The sequence below is a fragment of the Lasioglossum baleicum genome, chromosome 13 (genome assembly GCF_051020765.1).
Source record: "Lasioglossum baleicum chromosome 13, iyLasBale1, whole genome shotgun sequence".
Lineage (NCBI taxonomy): Eukaryota > Metazoa > Arthropoda > Insecta > Hymenoptera > Halictidae > Lasioglossum > Lasioglossum baleicum.
Genome location: NC_134941.1, coordinates 2555738 through 2571819, shown reverse-complemented (window position 1 = coordinate 2571819; position 16082 = coordinate 2555738). Strand labels below are relative to the sequence as shown.

Sequence of the window (16082 nt, the reverse complement as noted above, 5' to 3'; positions counted from 1 at the left end):
GTCTGTTCAATGAAAATGCCAGAGCTCCGAGAATTTTAGTTACATAACTAACCATAGCACGGACGTCTGACGATTGTCATTAAGAGAGCCGGATCGTTAACCGCGTAGTTTTCCAAAATTTCAAGCCAACGTAACGGAGCAGGCTGGTAAACCGAGCGGCTCGAGAGGGGTGCGTGAAGTATCCGAATATTCCAACGGACTTTGCCAGTGAAACGCATACGAGAAGCAGGCCGTGTAGGTACACTCCCAGTGCTGCAATCGCGGCGGCGAGAGTCAACGAAATGGCTCTGTCCCCTGTCAAAGTTAGTTGCGAGTCAGACTCACGTGAAATTTCGTCGGGCGAAATTAACGTGTCCCGACGCGGTATCATTTCGCGGCCTGTCCCGTGTAATTTCGCCCGGTGCCCTTTTACGTCTTTCGGATCCCCTCGGTCGCCGTAAACACGGCCGCGCGCGACGGCCATACCAATTCTTTTACGGTGGTCGAAATAATAGGCGAGGCACGGGGACTTTTCTCGTGTACCGGCAATCCCAGCCGAGCGATCCGAACGGCACGTGATTTAGATTAGTTTCTTTTATGCCGTCTCGTCTTCCGGCTCCTATCAAACGAGCCCGGCGACAGCAGCGCCGTTCGTTCTAACGTTCATTTTCGTTCAATCTGGAATTGCCGGCAACCTAATGATTGCAGAACCATCGCATCGGTTCACAAAAGGGAATGTTCGCGACGTAACTGAATAGAATGTACGGGGTGGTTCAGCCGATTCGAACGAATACGTTCCCTTTTTTGAGGAAATTTCCGAGGAAATTGGTTAGAACAGGAAATTATTTATTGGGACAAGGTGTACGGTGGTTTTAAAAAGTGTTGCTCGTCCCGTCGACGATCCGCTATCTAATAACGTAATTTTTGTAAGGTGGAGTGGGCTAAGTCCGCCCTAGTTTTTGCAAAGTTGGACTGATGTATTTTCAGTCTGGTATGTAAAAACTTAACGTTCTTGGTATCAAACTCTGGTCACAGTTATTACTGATGAATTAGTATTATGTAGGATTTTAATTTTGCTTGAAAATTGTCATTTTGATAGGATATTGTACGAAGTGTCAACTAGGACGCACTTGCCCCGAAAATGGGGCAAGTCCGTCTCTGAGATTTAAAAATGCTTTCGAACCTTGTTTCAAGTGCTACGGGGCAAGAAAATAATGATTAACAAGCCTGCTTTAAAATGATTCTTATAGCATTAAATTATATTGTTTAGTTTTATAGTTAACCATTTTTAAACAAACAAGTACTTTTATGCTGAAATATGAAAAGGGACACAGTGATATTAAAACAAAGTTTAAAAATGCTTTCGAACCTTGTTTCAAGTGCTACGCGGCAAGAAAAGAATTATTATCAAGCCTGCTATACAAAATGCTTTTTATTGCATTAAATATATTGTTTAGATTTATAGTTACCCATACAGTACGGACTTACCCCACCGTGATAGTACGGACTTGCTCCGTGTAGTAATATTTACGGAGCAAGATCATCTTACTGTTTTTCTCAATAAATTAAAAAAAAATACAATAAAAACGGTTTATTTGATGTAAATCCACATCAATATTTGTTGTACTTACCTAAAATAACAACACAGAATATATTAACAACTTGTAAACTATTGCACGTTCAGGCATTGGTTGATTTAAGCGAGGAAAACACCTTTATTCTTGGGTAACATCTACGTAGAATAGTTCATACTAACTTCTTATAATAAAAAATTATAATAAAAATAACCAATTAGCGGACTTGCCCCGTAGACGGACTTACCCCACTCCACCTTACTACATATTCTGTTGACGCATGAAGATTATAATACTATACATGTACTGCATATAAAGATCTATTAACACGACAGGATTTGTAAAAAAATTAGTTCCTACGATTTTAGATGAAATAAAATAAATAAGTCTTTGTTAATTTAAATGTTTCCTCGAGTGTTATAAAATTACAGGTGCTACGAACGCACAAAAATCCACAGTCTGATTCCAAATTACTAACAACAAATTTTATGTGAAAGACAAAGTCATCTTACAATTTAAACTTATTATTTAAACTTGTTTCCTTGTGTGTTATAAAATTACAGATGCTACGAACGCACAAAAATCCGCAATCTGATTACAAAATGACTAACAACAAATTTTATGAAAGACAATCATCTTACAATTAGTATCTTAGTATTTAAACTTGTTTCCTTGTGTGTTATAAAATTACAGATGCTACGAACGCACAAAAATTCGCAATCTGATTATAAAATGACTAACAACAAATTTTATGTGAAAGACAATCATCTTACAAATAGTATCTTATTATTTAAACTTCTGTTGCACGTTTGAGAAACTACATAAGGGGTAAGGAGCAGAACAAGAGCCGTAAATCCATAGACCATCCAGGTATTGAATGTGATCGTTATTCAGGCGACAACGCTCGATCGTCTCTAATTAGCACTATAGTTGAATGGATCGTCGCGTCATACGTTACGATCGTAATTAGTTCAAGCTCATTTTCATAATTACGGAGGTGAAAGCACGTCGCTGGACTGTCCTTTCCGCGGGGATTATCGTCGAATCAATATACATACGCGTCGTAATGACATACAGTGAGCCAGTCGTCTTCGTTGATGTGGCCGGAGGTTCGCCTAACTGCTTCCGAAATATTTGCTGCGAATAACGCGAACTTAACGTCGGTGGATTAATTAAACTGCGAGTTCGTGTGTAAAACCAAGCGATGCGCGGACCCTGCTGGTTTTAATTAAGGAGCTGCCTTTCGCGGCTAACATAAATTTGAAAAATAACATGGACGAAATAAATTTCATTTCGTGTCCCGCGGAAATACACACCTGCGCCGAAACAACGCGGCACATTAATTGCTTTCTTTTCCTTTGCGGCTCCTCGGGACGCCACAGTGGGGTAGTTGCCTTGAGAAGCTAGCCGAAAATACAAATTTTTATTTTGTCCAAAATTAACTTTTTTTCTCATGTTCCTGAATAAATATGCAAATACTTACAGTTATTTTTTGCCGTGAACAGTAGCAGTTAGTAACGAACTACACCGTTTTTGCGATGAAGGAAAATGTCGAGAAACTGATGCATATTGAAAAAGTGATTGTGTTACCAGCGTGGAGTATAAAAATAATGATTATATAATTAATTATATTATATATATAGTACATTATGTATAGTAATTATAGATATAGTAAATATAAATAATAATATATACAAACGAAACAAATGTTATTTATAACTAGACTGCGGATCTTTACGCATTTATAGCAAAATTGAGAAGATGAAATTCAAAATTGTTGAATGATTTTAAAAATTGAAAATGTCAATATATGATTTCTCCTCTATTAAAAATAACATTCAATTTGGTTTCTATTTCTTGCAATCGATGCAGACAATTTTTATTTTGTGCATAAGGATCTGCAGTCTATCACTAATTAGGACTTGTGTCCACACTCTATGTCCGTGGAAACCTCTATCTACGGCCCTACAAACAAATAATCATTTGTTCACGATTGGTAAATTTTACTCATTAGTTGATCTTAATATAAATTAGTACACTTTATATTGAACTTACTGTAAATAAATTCCTAACAATTATTGACCCCCGTCACACGAAAAATTCCAACGTTAGTTACAAGAGCAATACACTGAAAAAAATAAATGTAATTATATTCTTATTATTTCTAGAAAAACTCTCTAGACAACTGATGTATGCACATTTATCTCCAATGTTGTTAGTTCCGAATTGATTTTTATAACAAAATTAATATACGGAATGAATATTAAAAACAATTTTGGAGATCTAAATACGTACAATTTAAAACAAAATAGTTTTCATACTTCATAACTAGACTGCGGATCTTTATGCATTTATAGTAAAATTGAGTAGACGATGAGAAACTGTTTCTAAAAATGTAAAGCGTCTTACAATATAAAAACTTCCTGCTCAAATTGCAAGAAACTGGACTGAAATGGAAATTTATTTTTATTCTTAATATGTTTAATAGGTTCAAAATAATATTATATATCAGTATTATTAAATTCTTCTAGTGTTTTTACTGCTTTTAATCATACCTAAAGTCCGTCTCACGAGAGAAGGGACTTGGGTAACGACCAGTTTGCGTCGTTCGCTGCGCAGGTTCGCCCTGATTGGTAGAACTCCCAATGCACAACGAGCGTGAGCCAACGAGTGGAGTTGGGAGGCTCGCAGCAAGGCGCTGCGATCAGTTGAGCTCAGTCGAGCTGCGCGGAACGAGTCCTTTCTTTCATGAGACAGACTTTATTCATTTTTGTTATGAGTGCATAAAATCCGGTATCTAGTAATATAAACCATATTATTTTTATTGAAAGAAAATAAAGAAAATATATTAGATTGGGGAAAAAGAAATCCATTATTTTTACGTTATCTCAAGCGAAAAAATTATGGATTTCTTTTTCCCCAACCTATTTCTATTTCACTCCAGTATGTTGCAAATTAAAAACATCCTTTGTCTATTTGTGAGCGACCGAATAATCTTATTTCAATCCTCTATCTCATTTTACAATATTTTTCATTTTCATTTTCGTCAATTCGACGCCGAGGAACAAATTAAGCCGGGAAAATGCAGGCTGAAATGGCGTGCTTTCTGATTTGACAACGTCGGCGCGGAGAGAGCGTTCAAAAATTGAATGTTTTTCACAGGTACGCGTCTATGAAAGTCGCGCGATCCATTTTCACCTCACCTTGTTCAGATTACAGGAGAACACCGAGGGATTTCTCGGCGAAAATATTTCCGGGGCCGACGACGCGACGCGACACCGCGCGCCTCGTCGGGACGCTTGTTCCCGTCACGATCACCCGTGAAAAATTCCACGGATTACCGGCTGACGGAATTTTTTTACAAGCTACCCGGGTAATGGAAAATCAATAGAGCATCGATACGAACACGATTCGGCCGCCGCTAATGCGAAATCGACGCGACGGTAAATCGATGGACAGCCGTCGCGCCGTTTCCCCTCCGTGGCACTCGCTGCCGAAATCCGTCATGTCGACGAGAATCACGGCGAAGGACAACTAACGGGGAAACCGGTGATTGTAGATTGTAGATCATCGCGAACAATGCGTTTTCGGTTCTGTTAAAACATTTTTTTTCGCTCTTGATTTAGCACCTGACCAAATTTACGAACTTCGAGGCGGAAGGGTCTGTTCGCTATTTATTGTCGAACGAAAAATGTTATCTTATGACTCGGAGAATTGGAAAAAAATAATTCTTTCGAACGTGTTACATTTCACAGGTTACACTGAAAGAATATTATACCTCGTCGTGTCGATTGTCTCTTCAAGAAATAAACTTTCTTTTTCATTGTACATTGATGTTACATATTGTTTATATAATATTATTTGATCTTAATAATCACATTGTAAGATATCTATCATGTAGCATAGTTAGTTTAATTTTATTGTCAGTATTTGTAATTAGGAGACTGCGGATTTTTATGCATCCATGAAGAAATTGGATGAGTGAGTTTCTCGTATACAGGGTGTCCCAGCTAACTTGACCACCTTGAATATCTTTGTTGTTTTTAAAGATACGTCAAATGTCTGAAGGACAAAGTTGAATGGTAAAATGGGGCTCATAAGATACCAACAAAATTTTTTTTTTTCATGTACTTTTTTTTAGAATATGAAGGTCACCTTCATTTTTTTAAATGGAATGAGGTATTTTTTAATACATCAATCGATGCAGCTGGACATTCGTTATAAAAAAGTACTAACCTATGTCTGTCGAAAAGTTATCGTATTAAGACGTGTTTACTTACTTATGTAACGTCTTATTGTTAGTACGACAGTAATGGTATTTTAGAGTTTTTTAAATTGAAATATCTCCTGAACTACTAACTTTTCGACATACATAGGTTAGTACCTTTTTATAACGAATGTCCAGCTGCATCGATTGATGTATTAAAAAATACCTCATTCCATTAAAAAAATGAAGGTGACCTTCATATCTCTAAAAAAAGTACATGAAAAAAAAAATTTTGTTGGTATCTTATGAGCCCCATTTTACCATTCAACTTTGTCCTTCAGACATTTGACGTATCTTTAAAAACAACAAAGATATTCAAGGTGATCAAGTTAGCTGGGACACCCTGTATATTATCATTAATGTTATTTACTATAGAATTGTATTTTTACATTTACTACATTCGTACATTTCGTGTGAATAAACTGTGAATGTATAAAATACAATTCACTCTAACCCTGTTGCGCCATCAGTTGTTCGTAATGCAACAAAATTATTAAGGGATGAAATCAATTTTTATTTTACTCCTGCTTTCCACAATCAATGCACAACATTTTTATTTTACTCCTGCTTTCCACAATCAATGCAGAATATTCTTATTTTGCATAAAGGTCCGCAGTTTAGCAATTAGTATTTCATTATAAGATTCATTATCAGATACTTGTTACATGATACTATGTTAATACAACGTTAGAGTCACGTTAATGGCGGTGATGATTAGAGAGAATATCGAATAAAACAGTTACAATATAGAATAACATATAATGTACATTAATATACAGCATAACTAGTTTTACACATTATGGCTGGTGGAGGTTACAATTTGCAATAAAATAAATGACGTCTCCAAAAAAGAAAGAAATAGCGTCAAACAATAGACGTACATTAAAACTGTAAATGTGTGTTGGTCTCATATGTTCAGGTTTAATTCTGCTCTAAATTCTTATATTATTCTGATAGTTTACTTCAAAGTGGTGACATAAACAATGAGGCTGTTCGCATAAATAGTCCTATATTGATTACATATACATATATTAAAATCTGAAAAAATACACATTAATAATCACTGAGAGACACAACTAACGTAATCTATATAAATAAAAATCAAATGCTGTTCGTTGTGGTAAGCGCATCACTTGAGAACGGCTGGACCGATTTGGCTAATTCTTTTTTTAAAATGTTCGTATTAGTCCGAACTAGGTTATAGGATAAGAAAAATTGGAAAAGTATCACGGAAAAATGGAAAATTCGGGAAAAACTAAAAGTGCTTTTAGAATCATATTTCAATACAACAAAAAAAACGAACGTCGCAGCTTTTAATCAATATTTCAATAGAAATTTATATTATCGACGTCTGTTTGCATTATTGACATTATAAACATTCGCCAGTTAGTTAATTTCGATTACAATTTATTTCGTTACGTACGCAAATATCGTTTGACAACAACCCCACTCGCGAAGCTCGCGAGACGAGCGAGCAACAACTCCCCTCTAGTATATAATATGCATAAACGTGGTACTCTGAAAACTTCGTTATAAAATCGGCAATTTTGTGCTTCTTGATTGTTTTCAAAATCTGAAATAATTGGCTGTATTGTATGTTATTGAGTAGAATGCTCATGAATTGAAATTTGATTGTTCATGATATGAAATCTGAAATAATTCACTGTATTGTATGCTATTGGGTAGAATGTTCATGAATGTTCATGAATGAACAAAACAGAAGAAATAATTCATTAAACCGTGCTCACCCTGCAACTACCCTTGTGGTATTGGTACCGACTTGAATCTTGTCAAAGAGGGTTTTCAGTGGAAGCTCTGTATCGAATATGGTGTGACCAAAAATCAATTTGGTCTCGGGGCACTTTCCAAAAATCTTTATATATTTCAAGAAAAAGCAGTCAATTTATTCCCGGAGAGAATTTGCTTCACTATACTGCAATAAAATCCGCGTCTTTTCGCACAATTGTTCAACGTGTCTTAATAGACAAGCCGACGAGCTTGGTTAATATTCCTAGCACATTGTTCTCCAGGAAAAGGATCGTAAAGCTGTTGCTAATATTCTTTGACCGAACTTGATAATAAGCTCCGACCGAAATGCTCGCAACAGCTTGCTTGATTTTAATCTGGGTTTTGTACCTGTCGAAGAATCGAAGATCTGACAATGAGAGGGAGAATATTTGTTGGGTGAACAGGAAACTTCTGTCGCGAAGGCGGAGCATAATAAACTATGAAAGACCACGTAAAGCGTTGTAACCGGCTTTTCCAAGTTACGGCAAATGAAGCAGCGCGAGACGTCGCGCGTCGTCGCGTCGTTTGGTAATGTCTAGTAAACGTGATATTATGTCGAATATTATAGGAATGCGAGACAGCGTTACAGGCGAAACACGTGCGCATATAGGACACGTGTACACGGAAACTGCATATACAGAGCTACACATAATCATGAGCATAGTTATCATGTGCGCGCATTAGACTCGAGGGTTCCCAGTACGATAGGCTTTCACTGTTAATACAATATGTCTAAGCTGTACGATCGTCTGATTGGACAGGGGTAACTGTACGACGCGGAAAACTCGAATTATTGCTGTAATTATTTGTCGGCTTCCTCCTTTTCTTATCAATTGAAATCTCGGTTCTTCGAATTTATTGGAATCGAATGTTTCACCTCGTTGGAGGTTTTATCTTTGAATTCTCTAGACGGAAATAATAGAATTGTTAAAAAAATTATAGTCTCAAAATGTTTTTCAAAATTAGAAATAAATATTTAAGAAGTCTAACATCATCGTACATTGACATATTGTCAGTTATTTGCATAGAAAACAATAATTAGTTATAATAATATCGCAATGAAAGGGACTGTCATTGTAGATGTTTAAAAACGAGTGGTTCCATTTAAAAAAATTAAGGTGACCTTGATATCTCTAAAAAAATTATTTAAAAACAAATGTTTTGGTATCGTATGAGCCCCATTTTACTATTCAATCTTGTCCTGAAGACATTTAATGTGTCTTTGAAAACAATAAAGATATTTGAGGTGATAACGTTAGGTGACTTACCCTGTATAAAAATCCTATCTCATCGTTGCGTATTTTCCAAGACAGAAAGTTTGTTTCTCTTCTATGCAAATAACTGTAAATATGTGAATGATGATGTTACAGTTCTAAAATATTTAATTCTGTAAGTATATCTAATTTTGGAAAACATTTTGAGACTCTCCTCTTTTCCTTTTAACAATTCTATTATTTCCTAACAAATGATGTATTATACATTGTCTACCAACATTTAGTAGAACAAGATCTAATACTATCTGCAATAGTGAATAGATAATATAAACTAAAATTTGTATATACATGTACATATAAGGGTTAAATTCAATACTTCCATATGTATAATGTAGTTATAGCATATGTCTGACCATTATTCGTGATTTCTACTGGCGTTATGTATGCAGGCCTATAGAGTGACATAATCATTCACGAATTCTACAAAGAAAGTTTTTGTTATTGTTAGATTAATCTTTATTCAGAACACTCTAGGAATTATAAATTTTTTAATTTTCTAGCGTAGAAAATTTATATTTTTTTTTTAGATTTCTTGATGCATATATTTTTGAAAATTTTTAATTATAAAGTTTACGCAGTAATTGAAATTTTCGACAGAATACAACGTCAGTTTGTAAAATATTTTTATCGCGTTTAAATTTTAGCTTCAACGTGCAATGGATTTCATGTAGGTGGCGAATTAAAATCAATGCATAAGTTAACCAAACAATCTATGATATGATTCGAACAATGAATAAAACATTCGATTTCCCGTTTTGATGTATGTGTTAGATACTATGTTATACAATGGAGTATATAATTTTCTAAAAATAGACTTGTAGAATGTGAACAAATCAATAGTTACCTATTTATTACAAGCAGAAATAGTTTAGTAACCTCAATGTTGATTTCGAAAAAGTAAGTTAAAAAATTAACATAAATTCGTTCGTTTGCAAATATAAGTGTGTTGTAATTTTAACGGTCTAGTTGACTCATTGCAAATGCAAATGACTGTTTTTAAATACAAGCTGTTTATAGTCGACAGATTTTATAAATGATTGCTTGTAATTCTCTACATTGTTAATAAATGAAAAGAAGACATTGAAGATAATTGAACGAATTTATGTTATAACTAGAAAAATTGTCCAAGTCTATTGCAAAAGTTGAATGAAATCATATTTTCTCTGTTATAATTATACAGCGGATTTCATGCATTTATGACAAAAATTAGTAAACATCATTTAAAACGGTAAAAACATTAGAAGAATTTAAAAATGCGATTACATATTATTTTCAACGTTCTAAACATATTAAAAGACAGAATAAATTTATATTGCATTCCAGTTTGTTGCAATTCAGGTAGATAATTTTTATTTTTCATAAAGATCCACTGTCTAGTTATAACAATGATTAAATTACTATTATTATTAGATTTTCATAATAAAATTATAATCTTTAATATAATAGTATCCTTAAATCCTTCTGAAGTTTTTTCAATTTTGGTATTGTCTGTGTTTATGAAGAACACACATGCCAAAGAAATAATAATATACGTGCAACTTATGTCACATGCAAACATTGTGAAAGTGAATCGAACAATTAAGCCGGTTATTATTGAGTGAACAATGTTCTTTTTTGTGTTAACTCATGATCTAAAAAATAAATATTCAATAAACACTGGATATACGCGTTTTGACTTCATTTCATCACTTACTTTTCAGAGTTTTTGGTGTGTCCCAACTCATACAGCAACATTTTTTTGCCGAAAACATTGTCTTCAGAAAATTGGCTATAACTTTTTATCCGCTAACGCTATTACAAGTAAAGTCGCAATAGTTGTCAACGACCGTTCTCTTTGATCCGTACTTACATGCTGTATGCGATAATTGTCCGTGCAGAACACAGGCTGGTTGACAAGAATCGCGACTTTACCGTATTATACTTCCTGCAGCGAAAATATAGCTGGCATGTCTTTCCAGCGGTATAAGTTTTTTGCGTAATTCTCATCCCATGAAATTTTATAACTAGACTGCGGATCTTTATGCATTTACGAAGTAATTGATTGGGTGGAATATATAAAACAGTAATAGATTAAAATAATTTAACCCTTTGCACTCCTTTGTCGAGTGTGACTCGACATCAGAGAAAGGAAAATGTAAATGAAACGGGTTTTTAAATGCCTTTGGTTCTTCTATTATTTATTTAATCGTCGTATTTTTTAGTTTAAGACAAATATAAGTGCCACAAATATAAATTACAACAAAGTTTGAGAGCTATATTTAATGTAATTAGTAAACAAAATTCTTTCAAATAAGTAGCAGTCAAGGAACTGTCCTTTGAAGTAAATGTCAAACAAAACGCTTAAAATAATGGAGAGTTGTTGGCTATAATATTGAAAAATAATTCGGAGTCCAAAGGAAGAACACTGTAACGTTGTTTTTAATGTAACAAAGTTATCAAGGGAAGAAATCAATTTTTATTTTCTTCCTGCTTCCCACAATCAATGCAGAATATTTTTATTTTGCATCAAGATCCGTATTTATAATTAAAAAACAAAACGTGTCCTTGCATCTTACTGGAAGGAGTGATAGACTTCGCGACGACGTCATTGGAAAATTCGATGGGAAGCAGCAGACATCGTCAACTGTTAATTTGTCAACGACGCGGTGTATAATTGACTTACGCGGATGACGGGCCCACGAGGCCAATTAAGTCGCACAGGTAACGGCTGGCTTTGAAGGTGCACGCACATCATCCGAAGACACGTTGGAAATTCGCTGACGCCCGCGAATGTTCTCCGGCACTCCGGCCGTGTACCTGCTCGCACAGGAAGACACATGCTGACACGTCTGGGGATACGTTTATGTACGCAGATGAAATTTATGGACGGTGTGCAGTAGCTGGTGAATATTATGCCCCCTAATGGCTTCTGTAACGGTGCCACGTCTACGCTTAAGGGAAACGGGAAAGCGATCTGCCTAAATTCGCTTACTCGGCCAGCCGGCTCTGGATGCACCAAATGAAACTTGCAAGAATTCCCTCAGTCCCGCGTATTTTCTGTCTTTCATTTTATTACCCCCCGCCAGAACCGCTCGACGTGCGAAATATACAGGGTGATTTCTCAGACGGGAACACCTGTCCAGTTTTTCTGCAACGAATACCACGAATATTTGCAAACGGAAGGTGGAGGATCCACGGTTTTGCGACTGCAATTATTAACAAGGCACGTCGTTCAATTCGATCACGCCGATCTTAATGATACGATCGTATGTAGACAGCGGATTTTGGGCATTTATAACAACAATCAGTAGGTGAAACTTAAAGAAGTGAAAACATTTTAAAAATGTAAAAATACGGAGACGTTATTTTCAATCAATTGAAGTTATTTATACAAGGAATAAATATTTATTTAGCTTCGTTCCCACGCGAATGATGTATAAACATTTTATTTTGTATAAGATCCGCTATCTAGTGATATGGCCTGTCGAAAAATATTTTACATGTGTTGTATTTTACTGCACCGAGCTAGGGATTGAAAACAGCCTTTAAATTTTGGGATAAAAAGCCTATTTTGAGACATCACGAGAACTGAGGGTGTACGATAAGACAGTAAAGCCTGGATCTAAGAAAATCCTGTGGTTCTACTATTTCTTTGTGACTCCGCGAACCGCGCCGAATGTAGAAAAGGACAGCGCGTGTAAATAATTAAACCACGGTTCAAATGATATCGTGTTTAGTGTCATTTTAATAAGGAAAATGCCACAAATAAGTTGGCGAAAGTCCCATAAAAAAGTAATGAAAATTAAAGAAGTTTTGTAATTGTATTAGTAGTGCCTCGCAGTGGAGGGGATATTCGTTTCTCGTAGATCCTACAGTTTCTGTTTTCTTACATCAAGGCTTTACTGTACAATCTTTCTTCTGTATGCTTTCGTACAAGGAGTTTACAAAAATGATTTAAACACTGCGTTTCCGATTCTTGAAAAATTGTCGATACATAAATTGTGATAATCTTGTAAGAGCAAATAGTACAACCACGTGTCTGGATTTATTTTTAATATTGACTAAGATATTTTGAAGTATTGTTCCCATTTTTACCACGCTTTTATTAGCTCGCTTTCTTGTTTGTCTGTCTGTTTTTTTCATAGAGAAATGCTGCAAATTCAAGCGTCTTCAAAACCTGTTAAAAATTTTTCTCACCAATAAAACTGCCATAGATTTGAAGATTGAAGTTTGCTTTCTACAACGATTCCCCAAAAATTGGTGCACGATTTTTTTCACTGTTCTATGAAACAAAAACGAGGAACAATTTCGGTTGTATAAAGCCCTCATGGTGTAACTACTGTAACTCATAGTATACTGCAAAACGACTAATAAAAATCGTACATCAATTTTTAAGGTGTCGTTGTAAAGCGGGGGCATCAGTCTTTAAATCTGTAGAGGTTCTAGTGACGAAAAAAATGTGTCCAAGTTTTCACAGACGTTTGAATTTATAGCATTTTTTAGAAGAGACGCGTCTAGTTTCTTGCCCCTCTATATCACGAATGAATATATTATAAACTAGAAGTATCTAGCTTCAAAATGAGTGCAAGTTTATTGTCGTATGATCATCTTTTACAAGATCATCACAGTTTAAATTAAAAATATAAACTATGAATAGAAAAATATAGGCATATTTAGCAATATCCGAAATATTGAGACTTTGATAGATACTACAATTGTTTTCTTATTGTCATAGAAAAAAACCAACGCTGCGGAAGCTGTATTATTCATAATTCAGTTTATGATAAATCACGTTGTTTTATAATTTAATTTTTGTTTTGAACAGTACGATTGCACAATATTATTCATAGCCTGGAGTCTAGGGACTGGTTATTGAATTCTGTAGAGTAAACATCAATTACATAGCACAATGTTATTCAACGTTTCGAGAGGTTTGTTGCAGATATAAGAATGGTTTCTGTCCTTTGAATTTCATAATACAATTTATCTGGTTCATAGAAAGCTGTTTATTGAAAGGTATAAGATAACATAATTATTCGAAAACATTGAACAACGTAATTCTTTCAATTTTTTCATCCCAATTAAAAAGATCATGCAGTGAAGGGTTAAATTTATCTAACAAATTGTCCATTAACAATTAAACCGACGAATATAATATATGGCAAAATATATATATATATATGTGTCTACAATTATTATAATTTATGGCAATTAAATCATTCATTTCTTGTTTGTTACAGGTGAGTGGTTGCTTTCCGAAACATCATTGAAATGACATTGCGGCTGGCTGAATTTCCACGGGTATCAGTAAGTTTAAACAAACAAAAAAAGATCAAATAAATTTATTTCATTGATAACTACCACGGATATATTTGTTGAAAATTTCTACGTGACTCCGGTAAATTGAAAGTTAATTTTCTGTGATGAACTTCCTGCAAATATTTAGCTTTTTAGCTTGGAAATCTAAAGAAGATGATTTTTCGTGAAAATCCTGCTCGAAATTGAAGTTAACTCGACGAATATTGAACAAAGTATAGCTTAATTTATGCCATGAAATAATTAAAACTGAAGGAGATGAAACGCGGAGGTAGGACGATGGTTAATAAGGTAAAGATAATAGGTTCCTCCGCTTAATTAGGCTTTCCATTAAAACTGCATCTTCTATACTTGCAAAATTGCTATATCGAGCGAGGGGAATTGGCAGTAGCGATCAAACCTGTTGTGTCGCGAAGTCTTTGGCACAATCGCTTTAGTGCTTCGCGACTTTACACGTCGTTGTGCTAACTTCATGCGAATAGTCTACGCTTTCCGTTCGCTTCGATGTGAATCGGCAAAATGTACTTCGCAACCAATTTACTCTAACACGTTCAGTGTCGTGCCAATTTTATGCGTTTCAACTAGACTACGGATTTTATGCATTTATTACAAAAGATGGATAGATGGATAGATCTGTTGTATTATTTTCAAGAAAAAGAAGAAACAAATGTCTATGTAGCTTTTGAGTCTTGTAAGCAACAAAATTTTTATTTTGCATGAACATCCGCAGTCTATTAATAACGATTATTAGTTACTTGGTAGTGAAGTTCTCTCTTTAAACTGTAATCTAGTTAATTTCAATAGTACTGATTGAATATCAATTCTATGACAATTATTTTGAACTCCGGCATGCAACATGTTGAAACACAACCTTTTCCAGTTTGATAAATACTTGTAATATTAACACATAATTCATTATCCACATATGCATACGAATTCCAAAAAATGTTCCTAAAATACAGCAAGAATGAATTCGTTTCAATAATGCACATAAAAAAACTTACAGACACCATTAAATTGCTTACAAAAAGCAGTATAGCTTTCTCCTCTTTTATGCTGGTTAGTAATGACGCCAACACCCTGTATAAGAAAATCATGAATGCTTGTTTAAATAGGAGTATATATTTTTGATTGTACCAGGAAAGTGTATCATGATATTCTTTACGAAGGAATGTTAACTTACCGCTGTTAAAAAACCATCAACTTAACATATATGTTTATTGTTGTATAATGTATGGTATTTATATGGAATAATGACTAGTGATTTTACATGTGTACACAGAAAAAGTTCAATCTAACGACCACTTATAACATTTGTAAATCGATAAAATAACGATTGTTTTTCATTGTGAAATATATTCGCTGATATTTTGTTGCAATCTATGGTAACACGGATCCTTCATATATTCGCCATTGTCATCGGAACCTCAGCGCGAGACTCGTTTCCAGAATTGCAAGAGGGTGCTGGATGCGCGTAGTCATTTCTCGATGATAAAAAGATGGGATTTTTTAGTAGTTAAAAGCGCTAGATAAAAGATCAATCTAGGCCGCGATCGCCCTCGAAAGTCCTATTTTTACGTTTATGAGGTGTAATTTGCATCATTCGGCAGCATGTAGCTGTCGCAGCTTTATGAGAATAGCTACATGCTTCCGAATAATGCAAATCACGCCTCTTAAACGAAAAAATAGGACTTTTGAGGACGATAGCGGCCTAGATCGATCTTTTATCCAGCGTTTTTGACTACTGAAAACCCCCATCTTTGCATTATCCAGAAATGAGAACGCGAATCCCGCATTCTTGCAATCCTGGAAACGAGTCTACTCCCTTAAGGAAGCCAATAAGAAAAAGTCGGGAGGCAAGATAAGAAAAATTGACGACAAAGACAGTTGAAACTGACAACTAAA

At 34.9% G+C, this 16082-nt stretch overlaps 1 protein-coding gene across 4 annotated transcripts in view; it reads left to right on the top strand.

Annotated features, from left to right (window-relative positions):
• The window catches only part of LOC143215015 (furin-like protease 1), a 549701-nt gene that overhangs the window by 323945 nt on the left and 209674 nt on the right, over positions 1 to 16082 (top strand). The window contains exon 1 of one of the 4 annotated variants that reach the window (XM_076436689.1): positions 14118 to 14168. The exons of the other annotated variants lie outside the window; for them this stretch is intronic. Within the exon in view, the coding sequence (XP_076292804.1) occupies positions 14133 to 14168 (36 nt within the window). The 5' untranslated portion in view covers positions 14118 to 14132. Of the gene's footprint in view, positions 1 to 14117; positions 14169 to 16082 lie in introns of those variants that run through there. 4 annotated transcript variants of the gene reach the window in all.